Source organism: Mustela nigripes, chromosome 10 (genome assembly GCF_022355385.1).
Source record: "Mustela nigripes isolate SB6536 chromosome 10, MUSNIG.SB6536, whole genome shotgun sequence".
Taxonomy (NCBI): Eukaryota; Metazoa; Chordata; class Mammalia; order Carnivora; family Mustelidae; genus Mustela; species Mustela nigripes.
The window spans coordinates 35,538,132-35,562,633 of NC_081566.1; the positions used below are offsets into that span (position 1 = coordinate 35,538,132).

The window sequence follows — 24,502 nt, forward strand, 5'->3', positions numbered from 1 at the left end:
TGTTTCACAGTTCTTTACAGAGATATTCATTCATTCCATCACCCTGTTATCAGACCAGACCCGGCCACTCCCACTAGTTGTGCCAGTGCCTTTAAATCGCCTTCATGCAGGAAGGACAGTCGTGTAGTTTCCTGGGGTAAAATATGGGACATGAGAATCTAACTGTACGATTGGTAAGTTTTCCATACAACCTTCCCATTTTCAGCACCACTTGAGTACGTGGAGCCTCTAATTCCTGAAACTTTGGGGGTTCTACAGCATAAACTGTCTTGCTTCTGGGTGTCTCTCACACGGGGTTTTGCTTCTGCTGGTAAGCTAAGTCTACTGCAGCCCACCCATGGCAGCCTACCTTCCACTTACGTATGAGGGTGTGTATATGGGTAATTGCTGTCTCAATTACCTCAGTCTCTCGTTGGTTCTTGTGAATAGGACAATTTCATTCCCCTTTGTCCTTTTTTTCTAGGACTATTTTTTTGTGTGTGATTTATTCAGGTAAAATTTACAGATAATAAGATTAACCCAATTTCAGTGGCAAACGCATATGGTCAATAACTATCACCACAATCACAACACAGAATGTTTCCATAAAAACTCTTTCATGTTCCCTTATAGTTAGTTCCCCTCACCCACCTCCATTTCCTGGTGACCACTGAGCTGCTTTCCATCTCTACAACTCTGCTTTCTCTAGAATGTCACAAAACTGAATCAAACAGCCAGTAGTGTTTGTGTCTGGTTTCTCTTAACATAATATTTTAAAGATTCCTCCATGTAGTTCACAGGATCAGTAATTTGCCCATTTTATTCCTGAGTAGAAGTCCAATGTGTGATATATTAAAATTTATTTCCCAGCTGATGAATATTTGGATTTTTTCCCCAGTGTTGGGCATTATGAATAAAGCCGCTATGAATTTTGCAAGGAAGTTTTTATGTAGACATTATGTCTTCATTTTCTTGGGGGAAATATCTAGGTGTGGAATTGCTGAATAAGTGTATGTTTAAGTTAATAAGACACTTGGAAACTGTTTTCCAAGGTGGCTGTGCCATTTTGCATTCCTACCAGCCATGTATGAGATATATAACTGATATAACACTACAACAACAGGAAAAGTAGTCTTTTAAGGTGTGATGCATTACTAAAGATAAAAAGGACAGTTTATAAATATATGAGGGTCAAACCAGCAGAATGATATAACTATTTTAAATTTCTATCAACATAAGAACATAGCTTCAGGGACACCTGGGTGGCTCAGTCGGTTAAGCATCTGCCTTCAGCTCAGGTCATGATCCCAGGGTCCTGAGATGGAGTCCTACAAGGGGCCCTTTGCTCATCAGGAAGCCTGCTCCTTCCTCTACCTCTGCCTGCCGCTCCCTGCGTTGTGCTTGCTCTCCCTCTGACAAACAAGTAAATAAAATCTTTAAAAAAAACAAAAAACAAAAAACTTTTGAATACAGAAGCGAAAATTGTCAGAACTAAAAGAAGAAATATGAAATTCATATTCACTATAGGAAATGTCAATGCATCAATCTCAGTGAAAGGAAGTAGTATGAAAAGCCCCAATGCTACAGAAGTTCTGAATAACACAGTTAACAATTTGATATTATTGATTTTATAGATTTTTCCACAGGTCTAAGAAGAAATCACCATGAAAATCAGAAAATATTTTTATATGAATGATAAATAAATTTATAAGAAATGCAGTAAAGCTGTGCTTACACAGAAATTTTTAGTCCTAAATTAAAAATTAGAAATACCTAAAAGAGTAAATAGCAGTTAAACCCAAAGCAAGTAGAATTAAGAAAATAAAAAGGCAAAAGCAGAAATTGAGGATCAAAAACAAAGATATTACAGACAAACTATACAAAGTCAAAGGCCAATATTTGAAAACATTAATACAACTGGTAATGTGTAGGCAACAATGATTACTTAAAGAGAGAGAGAGGGCATGAAGGAAATGTCCATTTTCTCCACTTCTGTCAACACCTGGTATTGTCAATTTTTGTCATTTGGCCATTCTAGTGGCCATTTTAGGTACCATTTTTAATTTCTGCTTCCCTAATGATAAATAATGTTAAGCATTTTTCAATATGCTTATTAGCTATCCCTTTATGCCTTTCATGGAATTTTGAAAAGGAAAAGAATTAAACATTTATGTAAATATCATCATGTTTACATAAGAAACTCTACCCAATAAGTATCCTAACTTCTAAAATAATGCCATAAAAAGAAATGGACTTTAGAATCAGACAAACCAGAGGTTCAAATCCTACCTCTCTTTGACGCTATGCAGATGACTTAGTCCTTATAAAACTTAGCTTTCCATCTGTAAAATGCTTTACACAAATATTATAAGAAATCTATTTTAAAAGGTGCACTGGAAGGGCCTTGGGTATAAAAGCTAATTTCATTTGCTGTTTGTCTTTCTACACAAATGATTCATTTCATGGCTTAAATGATAATGCTTGAGTATTAAAGGAAGATAAAAACCATTACCATCATCACTAACAAAATAAAAATAAATGGAAAACCTAAATTCATAAATGCCCTGGATGTTGAACAGGGCAACTGTTCTTATGTCCAAACTGAATTTTCTCAGTTTGGACGTAAGAACTTTAAATGCTGCCCAAAGTTTGAACTTATTAAATATTTTCTCCTATTCCTCCCTATTCACTACCCCACACCCTCTCAAGCTTTTCTTATTATTGACAGAGAATGCCAATGTCCCTCATGCTTTAGTTCTTTCTTTTGGGAAAATATTCTCCTTCCTTCACTTGCATTCATTTAAAAAGACACCTCAAGTACCTTTTCTTCATTGAGACTTTTCTCTGGTAACACTTTTTCTGGTCCCTGTGATTGCACAGCACCCTTCCATGTCTCCACTGTGACATTTTCCCCCTCCCTTCTAGTGATAAGTATGTACTGAGCACCTGTGATGGGACAGGTGGTGTTGTAGACCGAGGACATACAGAGACACAAGGTCTTCTCCTTTCCTCCATGGAGCTAACATTCTAATGAAGAAGACAGAAAACAACCACAAACACAAAGAAATAACAGCATTTATTACATAGCAAATGAAACTTAGAAACGGAGTTCAGAGAAAGCTCTCAGGAAGTGACACTGGAGCTAAGACATCACATTTGAAGATGTGATAGGAAAGCCAGCATCTGAAAAAAGACAAAAAAAAGAAAGAAAGAAAGAAAGAAAGAAAGAAAACTAAAGTATTAAAGTATTAGGATGATTACTTGAGTTTTCTCATAAGGGCTAGAAAATGTTTGCTCTCTGAACAACCCTCCTGATAATATAGAAGCATATGTTAACTTTCTATGTGTAGGCACTAGAGGAAAATTGTTGGCTGGCAGAAAGACTCCACAGAAGATAATTATGAAAATCTTCTCACTCTTGTATGATGTACCAATTAGTCATTTATTTATTTATTTATTTATTTTTAGTCATTTATTATCAGTATCTTCCCATCACCCTGTTGGTGGCCACACTGTGTTATGAGAACCACTTCTCTTTTTTTGCAGGAAGAGAGGGAAAAGATTTATCATTACATATTTCTCAAAGTTTACACACTATTTTCTTCTGACAATAGTTGATTTATGTCTCATGTCCTAAGAGCAAACTCTCAATTTTGTACCTTTTTTAAAATTATAAGCCTGTACAGTTGTCTACTATGATATTTGTGAGCAATATTATAAGAAAGGAAGTAAAAATAAGAGAATGATATCGTAGATGAGTCCACATGCAAGACAGTGTTTTGTAGGATAATACAACTGAGTTGACAAATCATCCAGCTTCTCTGTATATGTGTTCAGAAGATAAGAATGCTGTGATCATAAGGCATGTATGTTTGGGGGAAAACTTCTACATACAAATATCTAATGAGTTGACAAAAAATTAAAGAATTATTGTTTTCTCACTGGTTATTATTCCAAATAGAATTTACAAATGTATCCCTAGAACCAAGATGCTTTTATAAAAACAAATTAAAAAAAAGCAAATTCCATAAACTTTATTACATCTATTTCCTTGCAGAAGGATTTAATTTGTCATCTGTAAGACGTACGTAATAACACTGTGTTGCCCTGAGGATTAGAAACAATGTATGTGACATACCTGGCAAGCTTGGTACAAAGAGTAGCGCTTCAACAAATAGTTGGTATTTTATTTTGTTTTAATGTTTTCATTATTCTATTTTTTTAAAGAACATAAATGGTAAGTGTGATAAAGCAGTCATAAACCAAGTTGTAACATTCACTTAAATACTAGTTTCAGGGGCCCGAGTGGCTCAGTGGGTTAAAGCTGCTGCCTTTGGCTCGGGTCATGATCCCAGGTCTTGGGATCAAGCCCCGTATGGGGCTCTCTGCTCAGCAGGGAGCCTGCTTCCTCCTCTCTCTCTGCCTGCCTCTCTGCCTACTTGTGATCTCTGTCTGTCAAATAAATAAATAAAATCTTTAAAAAAATATATTAGTTTCAGTTAGACTATATTCAGAGACAATTTTTATCTTATTTCCCAGTACACTCCAGAATCTTCCATGGGAGAATGTGAATTTCCAAAATGTATGTGTATAGGACAGTTTATCAGTTGCTTCAATTCACCCCACTGCTCAACGGCATTTGGCCCTGAGAAAGGGAAGTGGAGAAGCAAAGAACTCTCAAACTAGCTATTTTTGTTTCTTATTAGCAACTACATGACAAGACTGACAAATCACCATTCATGAAAACCCTCATCATTAGACATCATTTGATCAAGCTCATCAACAGAATGCAGCCAACTGTATTTCATGAATGAGTCTGAGATGACAGAAGAACAGAAAGATATTTAATTGTATCTTTAGCCATATATCTGTAAACTTCATCTTGATATTTTTTTATTCCCTTGTAGGTTCCTTTTGCAATAAAAATGACACCAGGTGCCTCTCAAATTCTTGCCAAAACAATTCTACATGCAATGATTATTCAAAGGACAATGATTGCCATTGTCCAGACGCAGCCATTAATTTGGACAAAGACTGTGACAGCATGAGAGACCCATGCTTCTCCAATCCCTGTCAAGGAAATGCCACTTGCGTGAACACCCCAGGAGAAAGGAGTTTTCTCTGCAAATGTCTGCCTGGTTTTAGTGGGACAACCTGTGAAACCGCCATTGTTTCCTGTGGCACAAACGCCTGCCAGCACGGAGGTGTTTGCCGTCAGGACCCTGTTCACCCTGTCTGCATCTGTCCTGACGGATATGCTGGAAGGTTCTGTGAAAACAATCTTGATGAGTGTGCTTCCAGCCCCTGCCACAATGGGGCCATGTGCCAGGATGGAATCAACGGCTATTCCTGCTTCTGTGTCCCAGGATATCAAGGCAGGCATTGTGACCTGGAAGTGGATGAATGTGTCTCGGATCCCTGTAAGAATGAAGCCACGTGCCTCAACGAGATAGGAAGATACACTTGTATTTGTCCCCAAGACTATTCTGGTAAGTCTATCACATGTGAGGACCAGAAGAGGTAGTTAGCTTTCCCTTCTTTTAGTATGACAGAAGCAGAAGTGACTTTTTAGGTCTCATCCAATTGCTTATGAAAATGGTCTTGGCGGGAATTAATCACTAGATAGAAAGCTCCCTGAACCATGAAAATTCCCAGAGCCTAAATATTTGCCAACTGTCGCTGTTGTTTTAAATGGAGCCTTCCCATTATTTAATTCTCAGATTCAGCCTCGAGTTAGTGGGCTCTATGGCGCCTTGCTTTCCAGGTCAGGGCCCTTCAAGTTTCCTCATGAGAAGATGCCTTTTGTGCTAGCAAAAGTGTGCCAGGAGTGCCCACGCCTACGACTGCAGCCTGCTGGGAAGGCAGGCCATGGAATGGACAGACGTTAGGGGTTCTAGAATGTGAGCAACAGATGAGTGACAGCACGACTGATGGAGCATGGTAAATAAAATAAACCACAATTTTATTAATAAGGAAGTCACTTTTCTAAAATAAAGAAGTCACTTCTTTAATTTCTTGGAAAGAGCAAACAGTAGTACCTCCTGTCTATTCACAAAGTTCCTGTTGACGTGGTATTTGAGCACAGAGTAACAGGCTGACCATTCATTCACTAAAAGGGTACGTGCCATTTACTATCCTCAGGCTCAGTGTCTACACTCACCCTCCTGAACCAGTTACCCAGTCAGGTCATTTCTTCCTGGTGACCATCCTTCTTGCCCTGTTTTACTCTTTGGAGTCTGTACAGTAAGGGGCAACTCGTGTCATCTATGCTTTCTCACATTCATTATTCTAACCTGCTCACAGCTTTCCTGTGCTTCCTGATTCACATCTGGGTGACATTATTTACATTTAAATGCCACTTTTCCCAGATCTCTTGCTACTTTTGTAACCTCCTGCGGTATCTGACTTTCAACTTACCTTCTTCTCTGAACCCTTTCACACTTACTTCTCTGTCTTGTCATTCTTTTCCTGAGGATGTTAAGCAATATATTTGGAAAGTACTTCTCTTCAAAATTTATACCAGAATCCTCCAATGTCATCTTGTTAAAATTATACATTCTGAAATATCACTTTTATAAAATAGCTATATCCCTAGTTGCTCTGTCATGAAATTTGCTCCCTTTCCCTTAATCCTTACCTACAACCAATCCACCAATCCTCAAAGTCTCTCTGGACAAGATATCTTCCAAATTGAGCTCCTCCATTTTTTTTTATCAGTGCCTTTGCTCATGTCCTCATCATCTTGTGTATACTTATTATACAACCTCCCACACTCTACCTCCAGCCTCTACCTTCAAGTTATTCTGAACAGTGCCTCTGAAATAATCCTTCTAAAATAGATCTGACTGTGCCATTCCTTCTGAAGAAGCTTGAGAGCTGCCCACCACACAGAATAATTTTAACATCTCATTGAAAACCCTTCACAATTTGTCCCTTACATATTATCTCTACAGCCTCTTCCACCAAGGCATTCCCTTTCCCTGAATTGTCTTCATTTTCTACTCAGGTGGTTTCCCTCCCTCTGGGAGGTCCTTCTTCAAGTCAATGTCTACTCTGTGAAGTTCTGTACTTGCAGAACTTTGTTCATCTCTCGCCTAACTCAAGAAACATTTCTGATTTACTCTCTGCTAAAATAATACTTCTAAGCGGCTACAGTAATTATTACTTCTGTAGCAGTCTGTGCCTCTATTAAAGAACTCTGTCCTATTCTTCAGATATCTGTGTTTTTGTCTCTTCCCACTGAAGTATTAGTTCCGAAAGGACAGAAGTCATGTCTTATATGTATTCTTTAATTCATCGACATTTGGAGGTATTTATTACATGTCAGCATTCGTATTAAGACATACATTTGTATTAAGACACCTTAGGAATAGTACTTAAGGTGCCCAGCGTAGTGAGTAATGGCTGCTTAATAAACTGTTTCTGAATTGTTCTAACTGCCTAAATTCTTGTGTATACTTACTATACACAATATTTTTCTGGGCACCCTCTGTGGTAATGAAACTGAGGTAAATAGATATTAGAGTTTGCCTTCTCTACACATATGTTATGATTGTAGAATGATGTATTAAGTGGAAATTTTTTTTATTATTGATTGCCTTCAACTACCAATATTAAACTAAAACTTACGAGGAACAATGGAGGGGTTTATGAAACAGTACTTATACAAGAAATTTCCTTATTTAGATGCCAAATTGTCATGTTCATTGTTTAAAATTGAGTTACAGCAATTCAATTTCAGTTTTTAAAATTTTTGAGTAAAAATAAGAGATACATTTTTGTGGGGCTGGTGTGGGATTGCTTTTGTTTATAATGGACACATTTACCAACTGCTTTGGTTTATCAAGATAGTATCTTCTATTTCCTGCTGCTAGTACGATAGTGTGAATGGTGACTAAAAGAAACAGACATGACATCAGAGAAATGTCTCAGCCATTTTAGCTACAGTGTTCTGAAATAGTCTTGTAATTGCAAAACACAGCTTGAAAAAGGATGTTTTACAATGTATGTGTTTTTATTTTTTGCATTTCAATTAATTGGATCATAATGAATCCTTTCAGTGGTATAAATTAGGCATAAAAGATGTCAAGGGTATATTCCAAATGTAGTAAACTACCTCCATTATAATACTTTACAATGAATTAACTTATACTGTGGATATATCGTATCACAGCTGGACCCAATGAAAATCAATGCCTTTTTCTCATTATAATATTAGCTCAAAGACCACAGTGAGGACACTTCCCTTGCTCAAACCCTGATATAATAGAGTTGTTCCCTATTTGACTATGTTCTTCTATTGTTTTCTAAGAAATCAGCTAAATTTTATTATTTTAGCTCTGCTGACATAACTATAACTCGCTTACAGACAGAGTTTAAATGACACTTATCAGGTAGTAAGAATCATGTCTGTTATGAGCTAGTTAGGTTTATTCGGACACAAAGGTGCAATTTTAGGCTTGATCACCAGTCTCCCCAAGTAAAACAGCCCGCATTCTGGGAGCTCATCAGTGGTTCCCAGCCCTGACTAGAAGCAGCCATCACCCAGAGAGATCTGAAACAGAGATGCTCAGACCCCCACCTTCAGAGAGTCCAATTTAACTGACGATTCTAATGTATAGCTAGGGCTGGGAGCCAGAAATCAGATTTATGTGAACTTAATTTAGAAACTTTTCTTGAAATACCCCCCCATCTAGGCCCACAAGGAGGCTTGCTTACCTCAGTGCCATCCCCCGGCTACCAGTATTTGTGGCAATTAATGAGAAACTCAAGGAAGGTCTATAGGACCAGGGGAAAAGCCAGAGCTCGGAAGGGAAGAAAAAGAATTAGTAATCAGCATGGATGCGTACTTTGGCTCAACCTAGACCTCCCAATGAATCCTGGAAGCTATTACAATAACCTAGCTGCTGTGCGGTACATCCAAATTTAGAGACTCATAAAGAAGCTGGCTTCCAGGGAAAAGCCTGTGCTCCTCAGAGCAGCAAAGTAAGAAAACGTAATAAATTTTAAAAGACAGAGAGGTAGGAGAGGAAAAAGAGCTGTAGCACACGGAGAGGGGGTTCACACTGTGGGAATCCTACTCTGTGCACTCCACTGTGTTTCCTAAGTGGTGATTCATGAACTACAGAGATAGGCTTAGAGAGAGCTGCTAAAGAGGTTGGTGAGAATATGCCAGGCATAAGCAAAAACTCCAATTTAAGCTGAAAGTAAACAGCTGCAAACTTCTTTTAATGAAAAGAATATTCACCTTGAGCATGTGACTGCTTTGAGTTCAAGTTTATGCAATACATCATTCTTTCACTGAGGTCTTTCTTAAAACGAGCAGATTGATGAGGGAACATTTTTCACTTAAGATGCCTGCAATATGAGAAAAACGGGGCCACGAGAGGGCAGGGAAAGGGCAATCAGATGCACGATGAAGCAAAACACTGCAGGAAAATATCTTATTTCCTCCATTATAAAATAGGTTTTTGGCATAGAAACAATCTTGTGGAAAATAAGGAAAAAAAAACCCACTTCATCAAATTTACTTATTGATTATAAGATGCATCTTTATTTCAGAAACGAAATCTTATGAAAAAAATTCATTTTATATTCAAGAAAATGTGTTAGTATAGGGAGACTAGTTAGAAGACTAGGTAGCAAATGGAGAATAGTTAGTTAGAAACTCACTGCAATACCAGGAGTAAGACATTAGGATCTGGCCTGAAAAGGATCTGGACCTAGATGTAGGTCCAGGAGTAAGACATTAGGATCTGGCCTAGATGTAGGGTTCAGTAAGAAGATGACTCACTTACCATTTACTAAAGCCAGAATATTCCCAAACTTATTTATACCCATGAAAAACTTGAAATCTCTAATATGAAAAATAAGAATGCTTTGAAATTTCAATTTTCATCTCCAACTTAATAAACTTATCTCTGTTGGTAGTTCTCAAAGTTTAGTATGTATCAGACTCACCCAGAGAGCTTATTAAAATACAGTTTCTGATTTAGTAGATTTGTGGTGGGGGCTATGCATTTATAACAAGCTCCCATGTGATACTGATGCTGATGTTGCTGGGGTGGGGGCCACAGTTTGAGAAACCACTGATATAGACAATGATGAGGATTTTCATGTGACAGCACAAAGTAGAGTGTGTGTGTAGTATTTATTGATAGTAACAGTTCTGGATAAATGATATGAATAAAAACAACTATCTGTTGAATTCATTCAGTTGTTTATTTTGTCAATACACAGACAATTCTACATGTATATACATCGAAGTAGGCATTGCAAATATAGTAGGTTCTGCAAATATAAAAATAAAGTGATGAAAAAGTCCTCTTACATTCTAGAGGAAAGAGACAGATGTGTATAAAATAAGTAATAAATTAAATATTTAGTGGGTTAAATGGTGATAAATACAGTGGAGAAAAGTAAAAGTAAAAAAGGGGGGGGGATTTAAGAATTGAACTTTACATTAAATGACTAGGGAAGGGCTTACTAAGAAAGTAACACATGAGTAAAGTTCTAGAGAGGAAAGGAAGGGAGTCAGGCAAATGTGTTGTGGAATAGCATTCAAAGCAGAGGAACATTCAGTGCATATTTAATGCATTCAGTGCAAAGGCCCTGAGGTCAAAAGTACTGGAATGTTTGAGAAGCAGCAAAGAAGCTGATGTGACTAGAGTGGAGTAAACAAGGAGAAGGAGACATAATCGACTACTGGGGCTGGTGGGCCATTGTAAGGACTTTGGCTCTTGCTCTTAATAAGACGGGAAGTTGTTGGATAGTTTTGAGCAGAGGACAGAAATGATTTGACTTACATTTTAAGAAAATCTCTCTCCTTGTTATGTTGAGGACATACTGAAGTAAGTGGGTAAGGTAGAACTAGGTGTCCAATAATACAATAATCTAAGTCAATGGACTATTATTAATTGGGGAAAAGCAAAGAAAGGTATCAAGTTTTAACAACACCTTTTTCCTCTTTTAAAATTTCAGATAAGAATTAACACAGAGGATCATGGTTCATGCAAACAAAATGTGTGCACACCTTTACTGACCTGCTCTCTATTGCCCTCTGGTGGGAAGTCTAGATAATGCAGGACAGGTCTAGCCTGGAGTACAGTTCCTGCAAGTGTGGTGCTTTACCAGTTTCTATCAACTGCATTGTCATACAGTCTCTCACATGCACACTTGAAACTTATTCTATCTTTCTGCATTACATGGTTATTCATTTATAATTTTCTATCAGACCTTCTTCCATTAATAATTTTTTATGTTCTTTTCTGTGCCTACTCCAATAATCTTCATCCATTCTGATGAATAAGACCAGCAGATATGATGTCACTAACGCTGATGTTGCCGTTACAGTGGCCCTTATCAATTTGAATTTCAGCCAGTTTGGAAATTTGAATGAGGCTTATGTTCCATCTTTTCTAAATATATTTTTGATTAACTAAATCACTTTTCTAATATCATTTTTGTATGACAAATCAGATAGATAATTTAATGGTCATGAACATAACTTAGGGAAATTAAAGTATTATATATCATAAAATCTAAGCTTATTTTATGATAAAAATTGTTATTATAATTATGATTACCATTACTATTGAAAGTTTTTTACTGATTACTGATTGAAGTTTTTCTTAAACTTAATATGTTAATAATAATTAATTAATAAGTTAATAATAAATTAAAAGGAAGTTAATACATAAATGATTTGATAAACTTAAACCAACTTATTGGGAATAATTAATTGTCTGTATTTGTGTAAGGATATACAATATGTAAGATATGAATTCAAAGAACACTTACATATTGTTTCTGTGACCATCAACCAAAATATTTCACATTTCACTCACCATCTGGTATATATGCCCGTAACTAATATTTTTCACACCCAAAAGGCAAATAACGTGCACCAACCAGAAAAGAGTATTTGAATTTCCCAGGTAGTATCTTCATGTCTTCAAAAGAAAATGACTATTTTTCTATGTGCTCTTAACTCTAGAAGTTGATCACTTTTTGTAGTGTCATATAAAAAAACTAAACACTTGTTCAGGCTTTTGCTCAGAACGAGAGCCATGTGAAATACTTTTATGAAGAAATGAAGTTACTGGCTTTTGCCAAATGTTTGTTGAATGAGTGAACAAAATAACACAAATTACACATTCAGCAAATATTTATGACATACTTGCATGGCACTGGACACTGTGCCAGACCGTGGAGACATAAAGATGACTAAGAGAAAATTTATTATCCCTGACAAATACTCACAGTTTATTCTGGGAAGAGGCGTGCAAACAAAACTCACGGTCTCTCGCTAGACAGAATGCTGAGGAAACACCAAGAAAGGAACCCATGACACTGCTTAGGGCCAGGAAGATCTTCAGAGAACAAGCAGCCTATGAGCAAAGCAAAAATGCACTTCTTTCAGGATGCTGAGCTGAAACTCACGTCCTCTGACAACATTTATTACCACTATTATTGTACGAGTAATAATGAGCTGAGGAACAAGGGGGGGATGACTACAGGGGCTTTAGAAAGGGGTGAACATGGGGTGCCTGGGTGGCTCAGTGGGTTAAAGCCTCTGCCTTTGGCTCAGGTCATGATCCCGGGGTCTTGGGATCGAGCCCCGCATCAGGCTCTTTGCTTGGTGGGGAGTCTGCTTCCCCCTCTGTCTCTACCTGCCTTTCTGCCTACTTGTGATCAGTCTCTGTCTAATTAAAAAAAAAAAAAAAAAATCTTAAAAAAAAAAAAAAAGAAAGGAGCGGACGGCTCTTCTGTCATTGTTGCTTTGACCTGGTTTGTGGTGTAGCTAGTAGTTGCGAATGGCAATGCTCCATTTTAAACTCCCCATCTGAGTACTTCTCTGATTTCCTGGCTACCAGCAGGGTGTGTGTGTGCAGGCCTGAGTGAGGAGGAGAAGAGCTAAAAAATACGCAGTAATATTAAGTGTGGGTGAAATGGAGAGACTGTGGAATCTGAAAGCAGAAGACAAGGCTTCCAGTTCCACCTCCGATGCAGTCTAGTGGTTTCTAGTGGTTTGACATTGATAAATAGTTCTCAACTGTGTCCTCACTCTAACACACAGGCATTATAATACCACCTAACTCTCAGGGTCATGGTGACAATGAAATGACTTACTCAAAGTTTTTCCATAAACTATGAAGCCGTGAAAATGCTGGTTGTCACTAATTTAATATCTTCAAGTATTGCTGCTAGCATTTAACAATATTTACCTATACTTTTTATAAGAATCCGTTTCTTTTTTTTTAATATCTTATTTATTTATTTGACTGAGAGATCACAAGTAGGCAGAGAGGCAGGCAGAGAGAGTGAGAGGAAAGCCGGCTCCCTGCTGAGCAAAGAGCCTGACCCGGGGCTTGACCCCAGGACCCTGAGATCATGACCTGAGCCGAAGGCAGCGGCTTAACCACTGAGCCACCCAGGCGCCCCAGGAATCTGTTTCTTAAACTGAACAGCTTTTTTTTTTTTTTTTAAATATATTAGAACCGTACTCAGAGATAAACTAACTGAGGTCATAATCTCTGTGCTCTATTATCAAGTTTAAAACTGGAAAATTATGATATGTGTAGGCAAGAATTTATTCTCTGAACCTGCCATATCATTGAACAAAAGAATTAGGACTGTATTTGCTTTATAACATTTCAAACATTCAGGAATTACAATTATCCTAATGGATAAAAACACAAGAAAGATATCATAATGATTAAAACATTGTAATTACAGAAGTGTGAAATGTATAACGTTGGCGTATTTAACATAAGATGCAAATATTATATTTCCCTATTATCTTCCCAAGAAACTCACAAAATTAAGCAAGATAGAAACCACTTATCAAAGTAGAGTGTATTTCAAACATAGCATCTTAGAGAGTTGGAAATGAGTTACTCTGAATTAAACTTTACTAATTTTATAAATGACAAAGTATATATATGCATACACATTAAATATAGACAGTAGATTGAGGAAGCATACCTATTAATTAGGAATAGAACATTTTAGAATCAAATAACATCTTCCCACATGTTACGATATTTACGATAGCAGTAAAGTGAGAGGAATAGCACACAGACAGACTTTGGGACGAAGGAAGGAAGGGCGGGTTTGTTAGTACTGGGAGCAGCAGTAGGGCATGGGCAAGTAGAATCATATTTCCACTGACAACCGTATTCCTGAAAGTGTCATTAGATTCAAGAAAGCACTAGAACGCACTCCCTATTCTCTGTTGAGGGCTGACCCACAGGAGCCAGTCTTTCTATCCTATCCCTAGAACTACTTCTAGCCTCCGCGATCTTTCTAGAAAGCTGAGAATACTGCCACAGCGTCGAGAACATTCTTCAACGCGCACCGACGGTAGAAGGAATAGACGGGAGGGCAAATAGCGGTAAAACTTCAGAAAACCCGCAGAAAACGAGTTGAAGATGGAAAGCAGAGGTTATTCCAGTTATGTCTCTCTGTGAAGGCAAATCCTGTAGAAACGAAAAAGATTTCTGTATCTATAATGACAAAATAATGAAACCAGTTAATTCATAAAGAAAATAGCACATACCGCGCACAGGCGCATCTTGCCATTAACAGCCCCAGAGGTTGGGGGGGAGTTCGAGGGTCGCGGAGACATAAGGTAACCGCCCAGGAGCAGCACCCCCCTCCCCCATACCCAGTGGCGCCGATTTCCCCAAAGGCAGGCGTGGGGTGGGGCGGGGGGGACCTGGCTGCCTGGCCAGGCGGGGCGCGTGGGTCTGGGGAGCCCCAGTCGCTGGCACTGCTGCAGCGGTCTCCGCTGGAGAGCCAGCTGCGCGTGTGGGACCCACTCCTTGCTCTGTGGCAAGCGGGAATCTGGGCCATCTCCGTTCTGTCCTGGGCTGTGACCCGGTTCAGGGGAGGCACTCCCTGTTCTGGGCTCTTGGGGAAAGGCAGGCATCTGGCCTCATTCAGGCCTGCACCTACAGAGGAGCCAGTTATTGGAGGGACTCTGAAGCCTTGCCTCGGGCACGGGGATACCCCGGAATAAAAGACATCTGGGATCAGTTATTCCTGGAGACGCCTTTGTCAGTATCAGGCAGCACGTTGGAATGAGGACTGTCACCTAATTGCAGCCGCTGCCTCAGAGTGATTCACAGAGCTGGGGCATCCCTGCACCCAGGAGGATCTGCAGGTGGTTGGCGCCAGACCCTAGCTCTTCCGGCCTGGAGGAGTACCGCTGCTGGAAACTTCCTGAAGGGGTCGGTACTGACCTTGCCCAGGGTGTCAGGGAAGTCAGGGATTTGGAAGCCATCCTGGGTCTCCAAGGGCCAGGTCACTAGAGTGGACGCTAATAGAAATAAACATCTGCCTAATTCCAAGTCACAACCAACCAACTGATGACTATTCCTCTTGAAGGCAGATTTGGGGCAATTTGACCGCCTTGCCAGGGGCCAGGCGGGGCAGGCTTGACTGAGGATCCTTCAGCAAGAGACACCAGGGATTTCTAGTACCCAGAGGCCTGGCTACTGGGGTTTTGGATCCAGAAAGGGCATATTGGTCTGGCACAGCTTTCTGGAACAAGCAGCGATCTGGTCCAGCTCTGGTTCCTAAACCAGGCCAGGACCGGTTCAGGAGAGGCTGGGTTCCTATGGTGTTCTCTGTGGGAAACCAGGCATCTGCCGACGTCTAAGGCTGCAGCTTCACAAAGGGACCCTATCACTCCGAACAAGATATCTCTGGAATTCTGAAGCCTTGCTTGGGGGAACCAGGTGCCCTGGAATGAGAAACATCTGGGATTTCTGGTTCCTGGAGAGGCCTGGATTCCCCATCAGGTAGCGCGTCCAAACGGAGAGTGACTGTTGCCATCTTTGTAGCCATAGTATCAGGTTGTACTGAGGTGGGAGGGGCCATGGGGCTGGGCCCTAGACCTCAGGCCTGAAGGGCTCGGATGCTCAAGCCCTGGAGAGAAGACTGTACAGCACAGGCTGTGCAGTGCAGTTCCATGTAGCTGGAGACTGCAGGAGGACCTCCGTCAAGAGATGCCAGCTCCCTGGAAAGGGGGTTTAGGGAACAAAGCGTGGAATTGCATCCCTAACCTACAGGCACCTGGTCCCCTGAAGGCAACCTAATGGGAATACGACTGCCTTGCCTTGGCTGGGTGGGTAGCCTGGCGTGTGGAGCATCCAATGAGAGGCCAGGGAGACCTGGACCATGGGCAGAGGGAGGCCAGGTCAGGGAGTAGACTTTTGTGGTAATAATAAAGTATTAATACTAATAAGAAATAATGGTAAAGTATATACAGTAAGTAAATAGTATAAAATAATATATGAACCCATTTTCATATTTCATCAGAATGAATCGCTGATAGTTACACTGATTTCATATATATCAGGAGACAAAAAAAATCTGTGGCTAAAATATAATACTCCAAGCGCACTTCTTATGGAGTGCCTTATAATTCCTAGATTTAAACCTATGACAGAGAAAAGAGCAGTCGTCAAATGGATAAAATTCAGTCATCTTTCAGAGATGAATCCCAGGCTTATAGAGTCTACTTTAAGTGACTATTTTGTAAAAGGTATTTTAGCGTCCTTGGAAAAGTTATATCTAATTGCATAAGCTAGAAATCTTACTAGGTAAAAACTCAAGATGTTCCCCTGAAAATTGAAAATCTGCCTTTAATCTTCCACAGCATCTTGCTCATCAATGTTATGCTTGTTTTACACTATTAACCAGAGCCCGAAGTCATCAGCCTCTTCGTTCTAGGATGTTAAAAATGTCATAACTATGATATAGCGGAGGAATGGGTGATATAATCTCTAGCTGTCGTGGTCAGGGGTGCTGGAGTACCTCTTTGCAGTGATACGTGGTTCAGACTCGCATGGATAATTGTTGTAATCAATCCACCATGCATCATTCTTTAAAGAACGCAAGAATGGTGTATATAATTCTTATTCAGAAGGAAATAGTATGCATAGTGGCCTGTTAAATATTAAATATATTGAGCAGACTCTGAAACTTAGGATGATAACTAAAAGCTAGGTGTTATTATTCCCAAAGCATGAGCTCTGCAGGTAACGAGAACGGTGTTGAGCGTGGTCTGTCGATGGCACACTGCATGCGTTGTGCATTCTCTCTCCCCACCGCAATGAGTGATGATCACAACATCAATGACGAGACCTGCTTCAGGCTGATAACATATGATGGGCGCTATCTTGGGGCACAGAATGTTACCATTGATCTATAATTGCTGAAGGATGCATATTGAGGTGCAAAATCTCTAATGCTGATCAGAAGTTTAAGGCACAGTCATTCAGAAACAGTGTTTCGTTTTAAACGTTTGCCAAAGCCATAAATCTGCCTTTACGCCTTTTGATTTAGAATGGGGCCAGGCTCGCAGAAGCATTGAGGACCTCTGTCCTGGCAGACCAGATTGCCTTCTGGGACAGATGATGGATTAGTCCATAGCGAGGCGCGATCATTCATTCAAAACTCATTGAGCGTTTTCTTTTCTTTTATTTTTTGAGCGTTTTCTATATCTAAGAATATGTGCTAAATGCTATAGATCTTAGTGTGAAAGGACAAAAAAAATTCACTTTGATGGTTTTATAGATAAAATGAACAAATAAGCATTTGTGGTAAAATATAATACGTACTTTTATATGACAGGGGATTATAAGAGAAGTGTCGAGTGGCACCTAAGGCAGACATAAGTAGTTAAGTAGAGTGTTCGGCATCATGGGATACTCAAACTCAATTCTTCAGAATGAATGAGAATTAACTCCCGGGGACTAGGAGTGAGGTGTGGGACATCACAAGCAAGGGGAATGCTATGTGCCGCCCAAAGATATGTGAGACGGTGGAGCGGTAAGAACATCACTGTAGGTGGTACCTATAGAGTCCACACCTTACTGAATCTTCTACCATATTCGAAGGCTATATCCCGGAGATAAGAGGAACTGTTCTAAATTTTGATATCGTCAGACTTGTATTTTATAATGATCACTCTCAGAAATGTAGAGAATGACTTGAAAAAGAGATGTCAGTAGCAGTAGGACAAGAAGAGAGATGGTGAGTGTCTGAATAAGGTTGGAGCAATGGGGATGGCCCTTTAGATCCATTTCCGTGGGGGAAATGACAGGATTTGGTGACTAATAAGAATGTGGGAAATGAAAACAAGATGATGATAACTCCTAGAAATCCGGCCTGGGTGATTGGGAGATAATCCCATTCACGGAGAAGAGAAGTTTGGCAGGGTTAGGGGTGTAGGCGATCAGTGAGGGCGGACGGAGGAGAGTTTCTATTTGGAATTGTGGAATGATGGCTGTTGAGATAGTTGGAGAAGACATCCTACAATAATTGGAATCAGAAGAGTAATGTGGCCTAGAGTTACAGACTGCTAATGTGTATCTTACATGAAGATGTCACCGGAAAAATTCCTGATACTCATTAGAATGGTCACCTGCTTCTAGATCATTGTCTTTCTTAAACACAAATCAGGCAAAGACAACCCTTCAGTTTTTTCCAAAGTGTCTTTGATTACTTCACCTTTGCTGGAATTTGATGAAACCACTTTCCACGCGACCCTTATTAAAGGGTTTTTTGTTTTTGTTTTTGTTTTGCTTTTTTTTTTTTTTTTTAACTCGATTCTCAGAGCCAGGAGAGAAGGTTTGCTTTCTTGCTAACCCCCTACTCCTGAAAGACCATTGATTCACCATTCATTTACTGCTTACACTACTCTTCTTTTCCTCACAAGCCATTACTTCCCAACCTCCAAGACACGACCAGCATTCTCAATAACTTCTGCTCTTTCCCAGCCAACTTCTTCACATTTGGTTCAATTCAGCAAAGCGTGCTGAACACCTGTCAAGGGGCAGGTATTTGCCAGACACTGAGGATGCACATCCTTGAAGGACGTAAGGCCCTGGGCTGTGATGCAGGCTCATGGCCAATAGCACAGGCTCTAAACTCAGATGGTATCTAATGGAATCCAGCTCTACCACCTTCTAGCCTTTTAGTCTGTGTCAGGTTTCCTACTTTCCCTGTGCCTCAGTTTCTTTATGAAGAAAAAGAGCATAATGATAATGCCTCATGGATGATTTTTCAAAGATCAAACAAAATCAAATAATGTACATAAAATGCTTAGCACAATACCCGATGTGAAATAAGCTCTTGGTGAATCTCAGCTCTTACTATTGATGATAAGGAAGGATCCTTGTCCTTAAAGCAGTTGTTGGAGATCAGCAAGTAACAAATAAGAAACTATAAAGCTGAAAATGCTATGAAAACACGAAAGGATGGAGCCAGTAAGGAAATTGGGGAGTATACTTCACTGAGGATGAGGCATTTAACATAAGTATGAAAGGATGACTTCATCATTTGGGACCCCTGGGTGGCTCAGTGGGTTAAAGCCTCTGCCTTCGGTTCAGGTCATGATCTCAGCATCCTGGGATCGAGCACCACATCCGGCTTTCTGCTCGGTGGGGAGTCTGCTTCCTCCTCCCTCTCTGCCTGCCTCTCTGCCTGCTTGTGATCTGTCAAATAAATAAATAAAATCTTAAAAAAGAAAAAAAAAAAAAAGGATGACTTCATCAGATGGACAAGTAGGAAAAAACCTTTGAGAGAGAGAGAGAGAATTGGTGTGTCCAAGCACTGGGAGGTTGGAGTCTATGGCGGGTTTGAGAAGAAGACAATGATCTGATACGACTGGCATAGAGAGTGCTGATAGAATTGTGAGGAGATATGAAACCAGAAGGATTACCAAAGTTTTTAGTTGTCAAAAATGAAGACTTTTCACTTTGTCCAGATCCAGTTGGGAGCAATTTCAGAATTTTATGGGCCATGCTTTTCGCATTTCTTGAGCTCCTTGTTTTCAGTGACCTGCTCCACTATCCCCCTACAGCCATACCCTGATGCAGTCTCAAGTTGGACCCTCTCATCCTTCCAAACCCTTTCCCACCGAGGTTCCCACATTCTGAACTTCCAGTGTCCTTGTTTCTGTTGAATGTTTACCTCATCTTTCGCAGAGTATCAACCACCTGGCTTCTCCACACTCATACCGTCCAAAGCGCCTTCTCTATCTTGCTGTTTCCTTAGGAGCCTGGGCTTTGTGGAGAGCTATTCTACTGATGGGCCTGTATTGTTTTCTGAGCCTTCTTGTTCTTGACCTGCAGTTATCTCCTTGCAGATTTGCAGTTCTGGGGAGCCCCTCGTTGTCTACTCTTTTCTCCTAATTGAGCTACCTCAAATATTTACTACCAAAATAGTAAGCTATATATTTACTGTTGCTCATTAGCTGTGTCTATGTCCATTGTAGCCCTTTTAAAAAAAATCATATTTAGTATAGTGGCTCCTCCAAATCTGTCCAGTATGCCATCTCTATTTGTTTTCTTGGAATTGGAATCTTTTCCAAATTCCCTTTCAGGAATATGTTTGCTTCCAAAGACTTTTCAGAAATATTTTTTTAGCCTATCTACCCTGGGGAATTGAAGAAGGAATAGGAAAGAACAAATAGATTATAGGTAATACCTATTATAGATTATACCTATATCTATACCTATAATACCTATATACCTATATATCTATAATACCTATACCTATACCTATACCTATGCCTATAATACCTATATACCTATAATACCTATTGTCTATAATACATTATAGATTATAGGTCGTACCTACCATTCATTGAACATTTACTATAATCCAACCTTGGTGTTAGCAATGGCAGAGCAGAGCTTCGTCCTAAGTGGTTTGTCTACAAAATCCATGTTCTTTCTACTCTTCCATGATGAATGGCAAAGGAAAAGGGGAGAAAGGAAAATAATAATAGCAGGTACAGTTTTTATAATTTCCTAACTCAGCATGACACAAAAAGTATTTGCCGGGCTCATTTGCAAAAGTATTTGTCTGCCTTGCATGCTTTAATTAGCATTCTCTAGAAAACTATTTAATTTCCATCTACCCAGATCCTACATAGTTTTCTCTGCTCTACCATTCTGTACTATGGTGGCTTGGAAATTATGTGTGTCCTGATGTCTTTCCAGATTTCTATAAGGAAGTGGAGACAACTTCTCTCCTGGGACCCCAACACTTACCTGGCGTAGTATCAAATTCCCAACTCACCGAGGGTGAGGATGAAGAGTCTGGGACTTCTGTTCCTCTTTCATTTTTGCTACATCTTTAACTTTCTGTTTGTCTCTCACCTGAGGTGGGCCAAAAACTAAACAGTTCTGCTCATTTGAATATTCGACTCCAATCTTTCCTGTCTCGGGTCTGTATATCAATCAGGTTTTGGTCAGAAAAAAAAAAAAAGAACTCAGTCTATGTATATCATTTATAAAAAGCTTAAATGGTAATTAAGAGCTTATACACAGAAAGGCTCCATAATTTGTGGGTTCTGCTGAAAAATAAAAAATGTGGGGTCCGTTGTTCAAAAATTATTAAGAATTTTAAGATGGTGACAGAAATACAAATCAAGCAGGAGTCTGGGGTGCCTGGGTGGCTCAGTGGGTTAAAGCCTCTGCCTTTGGCTCAGGTCATGATCTCAGGGTCCTGGGATTGAGCCCTGCATTGCATCAGGCTCTCTGCTCAGCAGGGAGCCTGCTTCCTCCTCTCTCTCTCTCTGCCTGCCTCTCTGCCTACTTGTGATGTCTGTCAAGTAAATAAAAAAACTTAAAAAAAAAAAAAATCAAGCAGGAGTCTGTTGGGCTTGAATTCTGACCTCTCCCAAAACACAAATTCCTCTATTGAAGTTCTAAACCCTATGTCAAAGTACCTCAGACTGTGACCTTATTTGAAAATATGACCCTTCAATTGCACTACTGGGTATTTATCCCAAAGGTACAGATGTGGTGAAAAGAAGGGCCATCTGTACCCCAATGTTTATAGCAGCAATGGCCATGGTCACCAAACTGTGGAAAGAACCAAGATGCCCTTCAACGGACGAATGGGTAAGAAAGATGTGGTCCATATACACTATGGAGTATTATGCCTCCATCAGAAAGGATAAATACCCAACTTTTGTAGCAACATGGACGGGACTGGAAGAGATTATGCTGAGTGAATTAAGTCAAGCAGAGAGTCAATTATCATATGGTTTCACTTATTTGTGGAGCATAACATGGAGGACATGGGAGATGGAGAGGAGAAGGGAGTTGAGGGAAATTGGAAGGGGAGGTGAACCATGAGAGACTATGGACTCTAGAAAACAACCTGAGTGAGGGTCTTGAAGGGGCCGGGGATGGGAGGTTGGGGGAACCAGGTGGTGGGTATTAGGGAGGGCACGTATTGCATGGAGCACTGGGTGTGGTGCAAAAACAATGAATACTGTTACGCTGAAATGTAATAAAAATAAAAATTTTTAGGGGCACCTGGGTGGCCCAGTGGGTTAAGCCTCTGCCTTCGGCTCAGGTCATGATCCCAGGGTCCTGGGATTGAGCCCCGCATTGGGCTCTCTGCTCAGTGGGGAGCCTGCTTCCCTTCCTCTCTCTCTGCCTGCCTCTCTGCCTACTTGTGATCTCTTTCTGTCAAATAAATAAAATCTTAAAAAAAATAAAATAAAAATAAAAAAATAAAAATTTTTAAAAAATAAAAAAAAACAAAGTTGTTGCAGATATTAGTTAATATTTGGCTGTGAGAAAATTTCTAAACTTCTTTCAACAGTTAATGCAAATTGAGTAGTTCAGAGTGAAATTATCTTGGACTATCAGGAATTAATGATCTGACACCTTAGGTCCCTATTTTTATGTAGGGATGCCTTTGTGGATATTAGCATAGTATTCATTATAATGAGTTACCAAGCTAATGATGTCTGTGGATTTTTCTTTTCCTGTCCTATACTTTCTTCTTTTGGTGCAGAGTTCTTCTTGTCCTGTGTGGTTTGTTTCCCCCTCCCACACACACTTTCTATTTTTTTATGTTTCATACTATTAACTATTAATGAATTCCAACAGATTGGTTTGGTTCCTGGGTGGATTTTTGTGAGATTGGTTTGGTTCCTGGGTGGATTTTTGTGAGATTGGTTTGGTTCCTGGGTGGATTTTTGTGAAAGAACTGTACAATTATGAATTTTCTGTTTATTAGACAATCAACCACAGAAGTACTACTCACTGTGACTCTATTCAATTTCTGTTACCACATACAGTTACAGTAACATGGTGCTGTACTTACTAACACTAGGCATAAGGTGAATGTTTCCAGATAGAATGGGCCTCACAGTTCAGGTATGGTTTTGAAGGTTGAATAATTGTATATTCAGTAGATGTAAGCATGTGATTGACAGCAAGTATCCAAATGAAAAATGAAAATCATAGTTAGTTATCCATATGTTTTATGTATGAAGCCAGCATCTGGAAACACAAACACATCTGGATAACTGACTGTACTTCACCACATTTCATCTGGCTACTTTTGCATCATGCAGACATTGACCCAATAATTTTTGTCTATATCAGCAGTAGTGATAAGATGCAATAAAAATAGTATCATTAAATAATATCAAGATAATGCAAATAAATCACCCCAAAGTAACCAGCTGAGTTGAAACTGTATCTAAACTACTCAAGCCCATTCTTATTTGTACATCAGGATCACTTTAAAGCTAACGTAGTTGAGCTGCAACATATAAGTGGAACTTCAGAATTTAAAATAATGGTTTAAAATGTATTTCTTAAGCACTAGGAAGTAATCTGGGTGTATATCAGATGTCTATATGAATTTTATTTGAGTTACAAGATAAAATTTAGAAAAGCTTTAACAAGTTCTAAACCACTGATTTGGCTTGATATATTACTACTTTCCAGCAAATATAGATGACTAAACTACCAAAGGACATAGTCCAACATCACATAGGCAAAGGCACTCTGGACAACCGGATTGACAATATGTATGTAGTGGGGAATTGTACATAGGAGTATGTAGTGATAGGAATTGCACAAAGACAGCTATTGACGAGTATGGGACACAGGCAAGAATACATATGAAATCATCATGCTTTGAGCCTACATATGGCAGGTACTGAGTAAGTGCCAGTTACCCGCTGCTCAGAGAGCATTATGGGAACCCACAATGACCACACATTCTTGGGTGGGCATAGTTCATTCTGCTTAAAGTTAGGATTGATCATTGCATTTCAGGTAATTTTGTGCCTTATAATTACTGAAGGCTAACCCCTTACCATATGAGTTGCTATATATGTTAAAAAAATAATTATAAGAAAAAATATTTTAAAGAACTTATTATTTTTATCTCACATTCTTGGAAAATAGAGATATCTATTGTCATTTGTTTTGCATGGCAGAAATAGAGATACTAAATTACTGCTGAAAAGCCATTTCAGAGAGAGTAAGAATGAGAATGTAGGTCTTCTACTGGTCAGTTCAGTGTTCCTTCTCTTGACATTACTAATGCCAAATACAACAGATATGATTGATCTCATTCCTAGACTGGGTGAGAAGTGGCCAGGCCTCACACGGCAAGCCATTTACCTGGCAACAAATACTACTGTTCCACAGCTTCCTATTCTTATCGATGTAAAATTTAATTTTTA

The 24,502-nt window shown here is 39.4% G+C and overlaps 1 protein-coding gene across 2 annotated transcripts in view; it reads left to right on the forward strand.

Annotated features, from left to right (window-relative positions):
* The first annotated feature begins 5,008 nt into the window (after window positions 1–5,008).
* The window catches only part of CRB1 (crumbs cell polarity complex component 1), a 147,621-nt gene continuing 128,127 nt past the window's right edge, over window positions 5,009–24,502 (forward strand). For both annotated transcript variants that reach the window (XM_059414067.1, XM_059414068.1), the window contains exon 1: window positions 5,009–5,468. In XM_059414067.1, coding sequence (XP_059270050.1) covers window positions 5,024–5,468 — 445 coding nt within the window. In that variant the 5' untranslated portion in view covers window positions 5,009–5,023. The remainder of the gene's footprint in view (window positions 5,469–24,502) is intronic.